Below are 12,597 nucleotides of genomic sequence, written 5' to 3' on the forward strand. Positions count from 1 at the left end.
GTTACAGACGACCATTAGTAGTACCAGTAGTGTGTGTGTGTGTGTGTGTGTGTGTGTATATAGAGTTTGTGTATTCATCTATCAGTAGGACGAGTCGCAAGGGATTTGGCATTAAGAGCAGCTCTTTGTTTGCCATAAGTTAGTTTTTGATATTGGGCAACCTGTATCTCATACACACTTCTCAGTGAATACAGAGGAGCTTCTTGTTGTGCTGTGATATTATTTACCTTAATTTCTTTGTAGTTTTCTACTATGTCTATCATGTATACACTGTAATCCACTTAAAAAAAAAAGTTAATAAACATCTGGCCACTCCATTGCGCCGTAGTGCCAGATTTTTAACCAAATCTCATGAGTAGAGCCTGTCTTCTCCCTGGCTGTGAAGCAGTCTGCAGCGATGGAACAGTGTCCTAGCCAGAGAGGAGACGAGTCGAGGTCTCCTCCTCCCTGTGCCGATGCTAGTAACTGGCATCTTTGGCACAACTGAAGGGTTCATAAAAAAAAAATAGTGCAATGGCATCTGCTCAAATTAGACTACGGCATAAGGTATTGATTTTTTGGGAAAAAAAAATATAATCTTGTGACAGGTCCTTGTTAAGACTTTGTAATTTTCAGAATTCATGAAGTGGCAACATGTTAAGCGAGAAGCTGAAGAATCCATAATGTTTGCCTTTTTTTTATTTATAGGAATGTCAGTTCAGATGGAGCTGAAGCCCGCAGAAGGCTGCGTGAGTGTGATGGACTGGTGGATGCCCTGCTCCATGCCCTCCAGTCTGCAGTCAGTAAAAAGGACACAGACAACAAGGTGAGACAGTGTAGTTTAAAACTGCATAAAGGTCCTGTCTGTGCAGTGCATGTGATTATGTCCACAGTGCCCATTAGCTCAGAATCTATAACTGATGCCTGTTAATTGTGTTTGTATGAACAAGCGACTTTGCTGTAACTCGCTGGGTTATGTGTTGCTTACCGTATGAGTCCAATTTCCTTAACGGAGTCTCCTTTCAAATGCCAGTTACCAGGACAACTAAAACGGGCAGATTGTCCCAACACTTTTCTTTGCCATGCTACAGCTGCCATGTTTAATATGTATCTATAATGCACTTTGTGGCTTAGCATGCTAAAATTATCTACTTTCAACTTTTTTTTTTTATGTTCACAGAAGTTAGATGTTCTGTTTCTTAATGGGTTAAATTTACTAGAAGGTTGTCATCTTCAGATCCTTTAAGTTTGTATAGGAAAGGGGTTCGATAGAAAAGTTGGCATATTTTGCCAGAAGTTAAAGGGGTTGTCTCACTTCAGCAACTGGCATTTATCACGTACAGGAAGTTAATACAAGACCCTTACTAATGTATTGTGATTATCCATATTGCTTCCTTTGCTGGCTTCATTGTTTGTTTTCTTAATTTTTTTCCCATCACAATATACACTGCTCATTTCCAGGGGTTACGTGGTGGTCATGCTTGCAGACTTTAAGGCTAGGGCTACACGACTATGTGTAGCGCGCCAATTTTTATAATAGTCTATGGTGTCTTTGGATGGATTTTTTGCAACTGTCGTGTCGCAGTCGCAGCATGTCTCACTGCGACACCATAGACCAGGGGTCAGCAACCTCTGGCACTTCAGGTGTTGGGAAACTACATCTCCCATCATGCACACTTGCTTGGCTTTTCTCTAAACTCCCACACAAGTGGAAGGAGCAAGCTGGGAGTTTGTTTTACAACAGCTGCAGTGCCGAAGGTTGCTGATCCCTGCCATAACTATCATTATAAAAATTGGCGCACGACACATGTTGTCGTGTAGCCCTAGCCTAAGAAAAATCAACAGCTTTTCTGGTTGCCGGGAGCACACATAGGCTGGTGCTTTTCCCTATATTGTGCAAGCACGGCCACTGCTTCTGGATTGCAGGGTGTATGCGAGCAGTGTATAATGTGATGGAAAAACGGATCAAGCCATAATAGGAGGCATTATGGACATAACAATACATTAAAGTGCCTTGTATTAACCTTCTGTACAAGATAAATGCCATTTGCTAAAGTAAGAAGCCATTTAAGTAACTCCTTTAAGGGCAACTACCGCCAGAATTTTGATGCATTTAGCTCATTAATTTACACAGTTGTTCCAGTTCTTCGTACGAATGTGATTTTTCTTTTTTTTTTTTTCTTCTACCAGTCTGTTGAAAATTGTGTGTGCATCATGCGCAATCTGTCATACCACGTCCACAAGGAGGTGCCAGGAGCAGACAGATTTCATGATTTAGACAGCAATCTCCAAAGCGGGATTGGTGGACAGCAAAAGAAAAAGAAAGATGATGCTGGCTGCTTTGGAGGCAAAAAAGCTAAAGGTAACTAAGCTGTGACAGTTTGCTCCTCATCCTTGCTGCTGTTTATGAAAATTAATCTAACCAATTAAAGGGGTTGTGGAGCGTGTACATATTGATTACCTATCCTTAGGATAGGTAATCAATGTCTGATTGGTGGAAGACTGACTCCTGACACCCCCGCAGATCATCTGTTTGCAGAAGAAGCAGCGCTTGTGCAAGTGCTACTTCCTCTTCAAGATTACATTGCGTGTCATCTCTAACATCTCGGCAGCGCTATCTAATCTAAAGTGCTTGTTCCATTCATTTGAATGGGAGGAGCACATTTAGTTGCACTGCAGCGCCTGTGATACGACGCGCAGTGTAATCTCAAAGAGGAAGCAGAGCTTGTACGAGCCATCTTGAGGGTAGGTCATCAGTATGTACCGGCTGTCCAACTAAGGGCAGCCAAGATCTGGCTCTGCATAGCAACGTGTCACACGATCAAAACATTTTGTTTGAAAAGTTAGTAGGTGACTAGCATTGGGGTCTATGATGGCAAAGTGGCTTATGATCTGCAACCATAAATCCAACAGTGTTCGATTTAAATTTTTTTAAACCCTCACATCATTGCAACGCCCAATGACTCTGATTAATTACGACATCAGTCTTGGTTTCACCCAGCCTAAACAATGTGTATCATCTTCCACCTTGCCAGACATGCTTTCATGATCAGCTGTTATGCACCAACATGCTTCATAGTTGGCCTCTTCCCAGTTTCTTGATATTGAGCTCAGGGTCATACTTTTTCTATGGGTTGTTTAGACTTGCCTGGTTACATTGTATTTGAAAGGTTTTCAGCAGCGAAGACGTTAGTCATAGATGTTTATGCAGATGATGATGGCCTATTAACTGGTAAGGTAAATAACACTATTGTCTGCCGCCACGTCATGACATATCACTGATACCTGGGCAAAGTCTGGCCTGCTCAAACTTGCGCTGGATGTGTTTACAGAGGCAAGATTCCAGCTACATTCCCTGCCATCTTCTGTCACAATCACGCTATGACTCCTGTATGTACCTCCTGTCCCTCGCCCGTCCTTATGACTAAAGCCTGCTCATAATAGTCTTAGGATCAGCGTAGCCAGCACTTCCTGGCTCATGCTTTTCAGTAAATGAGACTTGTTGCTAATAAGAATCCATCAACGTATTATCAGAAATCCATAGTCTTCGATCGCAATGATCTGACAACTTCTGTGAGGGCCTCGGCCATGTTGTGTAGCCATCAATATGTGACCTCCATAAGTGTCGGTGAAAATCTTGTGACCTCTTCTCATGAAATAATTCCCAGGTATCCTTGCCTACTAAATGCAGGTCTTTAATGTAGACATAGACAAGCTGGATAGTTGGTAGTGAGTGTCTAATGGAGATATGAGGTCCCTGACGCTTCCATCCACCCAGCTACTTATGTACCTTTTTTTTTATACTGTAGCTATAATACAGAGTCATATATAGGATGTTGGCAGGCTGACTAAGGTCCAGTTCTTATTTCAGCTAATTGATACATTATTTCCATCAGTTATTTGAGCCAAAACCTGTAGTGAAGCTCCACAGACATAAGGTATAATGGAAAGATCAGCACCTGGTTTTGACTCAAAATCACTGATTAAATCAGAAATCAAAGTTTGTTAAAGAGGCACTCCAGGAAAAATATTCTCCCCATCCCCTGCAGACAGTTTGTATATGTGCTGGTATGCTTGCATGATTTGCTTCATGTGTTTTTAGCCTCTCTTACTTAGGGCAGTTAGATCGTGTAACCCCAGATGAGACTCTCCGAACAGGGAATTGGTCTCTATTCATTCCTTGTAAGAATAAACAAACAGATTTCCTGTCCATACAGCAAACGCTATGGGACCCAGTGAGTCTAACTGCCATTAGTAATGGAGCCTGAAAATACATCAATAAATCCATAGTCATGTTTGTAAAACAAATGATTAAATATACCAGTACTTTATTTTTCGGGGAGTGCTACTTTAGTTCAACTAAGGACATCTGGCAGCACTGCTCAAAAACTATTGTCTGAAAATGATTGAGTATGGTGGCTCACCCTGACAATAATTGAGAAGCCCGGTGCTGCAAAGCCTAAGTGGCTCACCACTTGGACCATAGAAGACGCTTCAAAGGAACTAGGTAGTTTAATGGTTAAAAAAGGCACAATGTGTGCAAGAAATACCCAACAACTAGGCAATACATAAAATACAATAGAAAATGTTATGCCAAGTACTTCATGTAGAAGCAGAATAAAAATTAGGAGATGGTTTTCCTGTGTGTGCATATGATCTCATGATAGAGATATATTTGCGGAAAAAATTGTAAGCTGCAATCTTCATGCGGTACTTTGTCTAAACTATGTGAAATGTATAAAAAGGATCAGATGTTTACACCAGTAAAAGATGGTAGAACCGTTATAAGAGTTAGGGCTCATTCAGACGGCCGTATGCTGTCCGCAAAAATACTGAATGCTATCCGTTTTTTTGCGGATCCGCAAAAAAACGGATCTGCAAAAAACCGGATAGCATTCAGTATTTTTGCGGACCCATAGACTTCAATGGGGCCATGTCCTGATTTTCACGGACAAGTATAGGACACGTTTCATTTTTTTTTGCGGATCCGCAAAAAAACGGATAGCATTCAGTATTTTTGCGGACAGCATACGGCCGTCTGAATGAGCCCTTATTCTGCAAATAATATCCTGCATACCTGGTATCTGTTGTTGTGGACTCTGCATGAGGGATAGGTGAATGTCCATAAAGACAGAATTATACTGGAGGGTATGAGTCCGTCAGCTGATATGCGGGTATCCTTGAACCAGACGCATTTCGGGGTCTATTCCTCAGTGAACCTGTGACTGCACAATTTTTGATTATGATGTACTTGCCATAATATTTTCTATTGTATTTTATGTATTGCCTAGTTGGGTGTTTGTTGCACAAATTGTGCCCTTTTTTAACCATTAAACTACCCTTGTTCCTTTGAAGCGTCTTCTATGGTCCAAGTGGTGAGTGCTCAGCCCCTACTATCGCTATTGTCTGAAAATTGCATGTGGCTCTTACTGGTCGCGGACCTTGTATTGGCTCTGTCAGTGATGGCTATCTTTTATATAAGCACGTCACAGTAGAAGTGAAGAATGGAAGGCCTCTCAAGGCTTCCTTCATGAAGGCTTTCCTTGTAACTTCTACTGGGATCAGTTCTAGTTTCGGGGTTGCCATCTTGAAGGGAGAACTGGCCCTTTAGATGCTTGTGTGAATTGTAGTGGAAGGAAGCCTTGGTGCACCTGTACAGCAATAGTTTCTTATTCTGTAGTGTAGCCACCATGTTCTGCCTTATTGTTAGTTAGATCTGCCTGCTTTCTCTCTTCCCCCTGTAATTCACCTTTCTTCTCTTGCTTTCCTGCTTATTAGAGGAGTGGTTTAACCAAGGTGAGTCTGTAGCTTCTTCTGCCTTAAACCCCCTCCTTTTTCCTGCCTCTGATTATATTCTGCTGGGTTACTCAACTCCACTTTATTTCAGTGTTGGTGATTATAACAGTAGACTTCATAGTATTCTGCATTACTCAACTATGATTGTTTCATGAAGACTACTCTATTTTTCTTTACAAGATCAACCTCAGTGATCCCCTGAACACCACAGGTCTGACATCTCTGAAGGTCCTAATTTAGCAGGATTTTGTCAGGAAGGAAGCGTTCCTTCCCGGCAGTCACCTGCTTGTCAGTGAAGGAGACGGTGCATTTACATGAAGTGATCTCCTCCACAGTATAGAGGAGCGGCTGCTAATGACACTGCTCTTACCCATACAAACTTGTTTGCTGGCAGCAGTGTCGGTATACAGCGCGATCTGCTGCCGGCACAAGGCGATTTTGGGTGCCTGCACAAACAATCCAATTACCTGACGAATGAGTGTTGGCAGCTACAATGCTTGTTGGCGATTTATCTGGTGGTTTCTAATCCTGTGTAAAGAGCCCTTAACCCCCATCAATTAAGTGGGCCATACACCACCACATGATGTCCATAACTCCATATTGCCAAATCATTGATTGAGACCACCACTAAAATGTAACCACTCCTCCTTTAGTCCTTAGGCAGTGTGAGCCATACACATTAGATCTATGTTGGCTAAAACTGCTGATTGTGTATGGGGCTTCCTGACTATCCTCTGACAGCTGATGTTGGGGGAAGAGAAGAATCAGACATGCTTTGTCCTCACGAGATTAGCCGCTGCCAGAGAGGTGCCTGGCATTCGCTTTCTCCTCTTTCACTACATATGCATGCTTGGCCACGCATGCATATTTATGGGAGAATTAGGAGAGATGGCAGTCTGCTGCATTCTCATATGTGTAGCCCGCTTATGACAGCCCAATAGGTATTAAACCAGTCCACCAAAGCTATCTAATCTTCCTCTGTTAGCTGGCCATACACCTTAGATGAATGTTGACCATTTAATGTCTGTGGAGGGCCTACAGACTCTTCCATCACAACAGATGTCTGGGGAGAGAAGGATCAGTCATGTTGTATTTCAGTATGCCTGATCCATTTATCCTTGGAGATGAGGCTTTGTCCACATCTGTTTTATAAATCCGGTAGTCTGTTCTGGCAGGATACCAGATCTGCAAAATGGAGTGGTAAACCTAGCCTTAGCTGGTCCCAGAGATGTCCGACAGTGGTTTCTCCCCTCTCCCATTCACAACACATGCATGCTCAGCCCATAATTCAGCCGACCGTTATTGTGTTTGGAGAGCTTTAGGCTGGGTTCACGTTTTGGCTCAGGATGCGTCCCGGTTGCATTGCGGCAAACCCGTGTGAGTAGGTAGCAATTGCAGTCAGTTTTGATTGCATTCCGTAGTTCAGTTTTTGTCGCGCGGGTGTAATGCGTTTTGCATGCGCGTGATAAAAAACTGAATGTGGTACCCAGACCCAAACTTCTTCACTGAAGTTCAGGTTTTGCTTCAAGGTTGTGTAGATGTAATTATTTTCCCTTTTATAACATGGTTAGAAGGGAAAATAATAGCATTCTTTAATACAGAATGCTTAGTACAAGGTCAATTGAGGGTTAAAAAATAAATTAACTCGCCACCTCCAATTGATCGCGTAGCTGCCGGTCTCCTGTTCTTTCGTCAGGACCTGTCAAAGGACCTGTGGTAACGTCACTGAGCTCATCACATGGTCCAATCACCACGGTTATGGACCATATGATTGGACCATGTGATGTGACGTCACCACGTCCTTTAGCCGGCAGCTCATGATTAAAGAAGAGATCGTCAACTACACGATCAAGAGGAGGTGGTGAGTTTTTATTTAACCCTCAATTGACCTACTAAGCTTTCTGTATTAAAGAATGCTATTTTCCCTTATAACCATGTTATAAGGGAAAATAATAGTGAATAGACTCATCTTAGCAACCATGCGTGAAAATCGCACCGCATCCGCACTTGGTTGAGGATGCTTGGGATTTTCACGCAGCCCTATTCATTTCTATAGAGCCTGCGTTACGTGAAAAACGCACAAAATAGAGCATGCTGCGATTTTCACGCAACACATAAGTGATGCGTGAAAATCACTGCTCATGCGCACAGCCCCATAGAAGTGAATGGGTCTGGATTCAGTGTGGGTGCAATGCGTTCATTTTTGTCATTTATTCCTATTGTTTTTATTTTATTTTTTCCTCATGTTTTGGTCTGTCTTCATGCTGCATTTGCAATCTTTCTCCAAAATCTCAGTTTCACACTGGTTATTATGGAGTGGCATGCGTCTCTCTTTGCTACTGAAGATGTGCGAGTTCTTCGTTCTCCTCTTTTTAGCAATTAGTAGGGGTCTCGGTACTCTGAGTCTGACTAAGCAAAACCTTTTTAAATGTCACTGATATATCAAGTTGTTGTGTTTTTTTTTGTTTTTTTTCTGACACTTCTGAATCCAATAGCACAGTCTGCTGCACTATTCCTTACCTTTTAAAAACTCACTTTATCACTGATGGATACCTGCCTGACAGTCCAAAATTACACTCTTTTGTCCTCTGCCTGTTGTATGGACCCATAAACCTATTTGTCGTGCTCATCTGATAAACATACACTGCTAACGTGTTGTGTAAAAGGCCCTTACACTACATCACGTGCTACAATCTGTTAGGATTTTATTTTATTTTTTTACCATTTCTTGCTTTAAAGGGGTTCTGTAGCATCTTCTTACCAGTCTATAGATTTTACCATTTCTTGCTTTAAAGGGGATCTGTAGCATCTTCTTACCAGTCTATAGATCATCAGCATCTGATCTATAGACTCCCGGGACCCTCGCTGATCAGCTGTTTGAGAAGGCAGCGGCGCAGTGAAGTGAACGTGGTTTAGCCGCACCCAGCTGATCGCCGGGGGTCCTGGTTGTTGGATCCCCGCCAATCAGATGATGTATCCAGAGGATATATCATCAGTAAGAAAAAGCTACAGAACCTCTTTTAATGATCCATGTTATCTGTTTAGCTGTAAGCTTCTGTTCACACTGAGATTATGTATTTCTGCGATCCATCACAAAATTTGTGCAGTTTAAAAAAAAAATAATTGGTGTGTGTATATAGATGGCTACCCATATATAGTATATTTGACCAGTCATATAACTTGTATTGAGGCCCTCCTAGAAGTAGGGTGGATGTGTTGGGCATATTAGATTTCAACACTTTCACATTCTCATTGGAAAGTTCCAGCATGCCTTGCAGCTTTTTTCACTTGAATCGTTGGAATGAAAATGCATGCAACTATACTGGTATTTCTGAGATTAATGCATAGTGTGACTAATAACCCAGTTTTAAAGTGTCTGTCAGCAGGAAATGGTGCTTTGTTGCGCTAGCTCAGCTGAATGTAGTCATACCTTTCACTTAGCAATCTATTGCTTCATGCTGGAGAAAAAGTACTTTTCCATGTACAAATGTGCAGTTAAGTGCACCAAGGACAGACCCAAGCCTCTGTGTGCTCCCTTGCTCCTACCGGCCCTTGCCAACCTCTTGTCCTTGATTGACAGCGCCAGGTGAGATTGTGATGCAGGAACCTGGCCTGGGTTGTCTTCAGAAACTAACATTTATCATGTAGACAAAGTTAAAGGGGTTCTCCGAAGTGGTGTGTGTGTGTTTTTTTTTTTTTTCTGAGGATAGGTCATCAGTATGTGATAGGTGGGGGTCTAACATTCGGGAACCCCATCTATCAGCTGTTTGAGAAGGCCATGTGACCGATGAACGTGTAGTCACATGGCGTAGGCAACCTCTGGCACTCCAGCTGTTAAACTAAAACTCCCAGCCTGCATTCTTGCACTGCTCCTCAGAGATGAATGGAGCATGCTGGGAATTGTAGTTTCGGAACAACTGGAGTGCCTAAGGTTGCTGATCCCTGTAGGCAAAGCTGGAGAAGGGTGCGGCACTACTGCCAGTGCCTTTTCAAACAGCTGATCGGCAGGGCTCCTTGTTGTCAGACCCCCAGTGATAATATACTGATCATCTATCCAGAAGATGGGTCATTAGTAAAAATAAACTCTCAGAAAAAAAAAAAAAACTTTAACACGACACTAATGTATTGTGATTTTTCTAGATTGCCTCCTTTGCTGGCTTGATTCAGTTCTCCATCGCATTATACACTGCTTGTATCCAGGAGTTACAGCCACCGATGCAGCGCAGATACGAGGTGACTGGGATGGGAGCTGCTGTGTGTGTGTGTCTGTGTGCTCCCACGGTCCCACCCACCACTTTTTTTCTATGGTGTGTAAGCAGGACCACCCCTGGTTTGCAGGGTGGTCGTAACCCTGGAAACGAGCAGTGTATAATGTGATGGAAAAATGAATCAAGCCAGCAAAGGATGCAATATGGACAATCACAATACATTAGTAATGGTCTTGTGTTAACTGTCTACTGGGGTTATCTCTACAACAAGTGGTTGAGGAGCCAACCCGGAGGGAGGCCATTTTGGATTTGGTATTCACAAATGGGGATTCGGTATATGATGTCATTGTAGGCGAAACCTTGGGATCTAGTGATCACCAGTCAGTGTGGTTTAATATAAGAACTGTGAAAGAGTCCCACCACACAAAAACAAAAGTTTTAGATTTTAGAAAAACAGACTTTTCAAAAATGAAATTAGTCATAAATGAGTCCTTATCAGACTGGAACGGATTACATGGAGTCCAGGAGAAATGGGACTACTTAAAAGGTGCATTATTGAAGGCAACAGAAAATTGCATTAGACTTGTCAGTAAAAGCAAAAAAAGGAAGAGACCACTGTGGTACTCAGCAGAAGTGGCCCAAATCATTAAAAATAAAAAGCTAGCATTTTGTAATTATAAAAAAAAACCAGAGCAATGAAGATAAGGAAATCTCCAAGATTAGGCAGAGAGAGGCCAAGCAAGTTATAAGAACTTCTAAAGCGCAGGCAGAAGAAAAACTAGCTCAGTCTATGAAAAAAGGGGATAAGACATTCTTCAGATATATAAATGAAAAAAGGAAATTAAAACAAGGAATAATTAAATTAAAAACAAAGGACGGAAGGTATGTAGAAGAGAATAAAGGGCTAGCCGACTGCCTTAATGAATACTTCTGTTCAGTTTTTACAAAAGAAAAAGGAGAAGGACCTCCACTAGAAAGGATGACTATTAAATCATTTGATGCATGTATCTTTACAGAGGAAGATGTTTTAAGTTTGCTGTCTAAGGTGAAGACAAATAAGTCACAGGGGCCTGATGAGATACACCCAAAATTATTAAAAGAGCTTAGTGGTGAGCTGGCAAAACTGCTAACAGATTTATTTAACCAATCATTAGTAACAGGAGTCGTCCTGGAAGATTGGAAATTGGCAAATGTCGTGCCCATTCACAAGAAAGGTAGTAGGGAGGAATCGAGCAACTATAGACCAGTGAGTCTGACATCAATAGTAGGCAAATTAATGGAAACCCTATTAAAGGATAGGATTGTGGAACATCTAAAATCCCATGGATTGCAAGATGAAAAACAACATGGGTTTACTTCAGGGAGATCATGTCAAACAAATCTTATAGATTTTTTTGACTGGGTGACTAAAATAATAGACGGTGGAGGTGCAGTAGACATCGCATATCTAGATTTTAGTAAGGCTTTTGACACTGTCCCACATAAAAGACTTATCAATAAACTGCAGTCATTGAGCATGGACTCCCATATTGTTGAGTGGATTAGGCAGTGGCTGAGTGACAGACAACAGAGGGTTGTAGTCAATGGAGAACATTCAAAACAAGGTCATGTTACCAGTGGGGTTCCAAAGGGATCTGTACTGGGACCAATTTTGTTTAATATCTTCATAAGTGATATTGCAAAAGGCCTCGATGGTAAGGTTTGTATTTTTGCTGATGACACAAAGATATGTAACAGGGTTGATGTTCCTGGAGGGAAACGCCAAATGGAAAAGGATTTAGGAAAACTAGAAGAATGGTCAGAACTCTGGCAACTGAAATTTAATGTGGATAAGTGCAAGATACCCTGTTTCCCCAAAAATAAGACAGTGTCTTATATTAATTTTTGCTCCAAAAGATGCGCTAGGTCTTATTTTCACGGGATGTCTTATTTTTCCATGAAGAAAAATACGGTACACATTTATTGTTTAACAAAAAAAAAAGGAAATCAGGGTGGGGAGGGGGATCACTTAAAATGGCACAGGGTGATCAGAGAAGGGAATCAAAATGACACAGGGGTATCAGGGTGGGGAGGGGGATCACTTAAAATGACACAGGGGGATCAGAAGGGGGAATCTAAATGGTACAGGAGAATCAGAGGGGTGGGATTACTATAGCATTTTAGTACCCCCTTCTGATCCTCCTGTGTCATTTTGATTCCCCCCTCTGATCCCCCTGTGTCATTTTAAATGATCCCCCTCCCCACCCTGATCACCCTGTGTCATTTTGATATCGCCCTGTGTAATTTTAATTACCGTTTTTAGTCTCTCCCCCCCCCCCCCCCCATCTTCACCAGACATCCCCCACCTTCCATCAGATATTCCCCCCCCCCCTACCTGTCACCCCGTCCCCTGTGTGTCCGTGCCAGCCAAGTTGTGAGACTTTATCAGGGCAGAGCGAGCAGCGGGCGGAAGAAGGCGACAGCTTGTCCTGGCGGCGGCTGCGGCCAATCAGTGAGCTCCTTACATTCTGGTGTGGCTTGCTTTATAATCGGGGAGGCCTTATTTTCGGGGGATGCTTTATTATCGGGGAGGCCTTATTTTCGGGGGGATGCCTTATATTACAGCGATAGGCAA

At 42.3% G+C, this 12,597-nt stretch overlaps 1 protein-coding gene across 4 annotated transcripts in view; it reads left to right on the forward strand.

Moving 5' to 3' along the window:
* ARVCF (ARVCF delta catenin family member) overlaps positions 1-12,597 on the forward strand; it is a 357,246-nt gene that overhangs the window by 304,974 nt on the left and 39,675 nt on the right. For all 4 annotated transcript variants that reach the window (XM_040416314.1, XM_040416315.1, XM_040416311.1 and 1 more), the window contains 2 exons: positions 688-805; positions 2,170-2,341. In XM_040416314.1, the coding sequence (XP_040272248.1) occupies positions 688-805; positions 2,170-2,341 (290 nt within the window). The remainder of the gene's footprint in view (positions 1-687; positions 806-2,169; positions 2,342-12,597) is intronic.

The sequence above is a fragment of the Bufo bufo genome, chromosome 2 (assembly GCF_905171765.1).
Source record: "Bufo bufo chromosome 2, aBufBuf1.1, whole genome shotgun sequence".
NCBI lineage: Eukaryota > Metazoa > Chordata > Amphibia > Anura > Bufonidae > Bufo > Bufo bufo.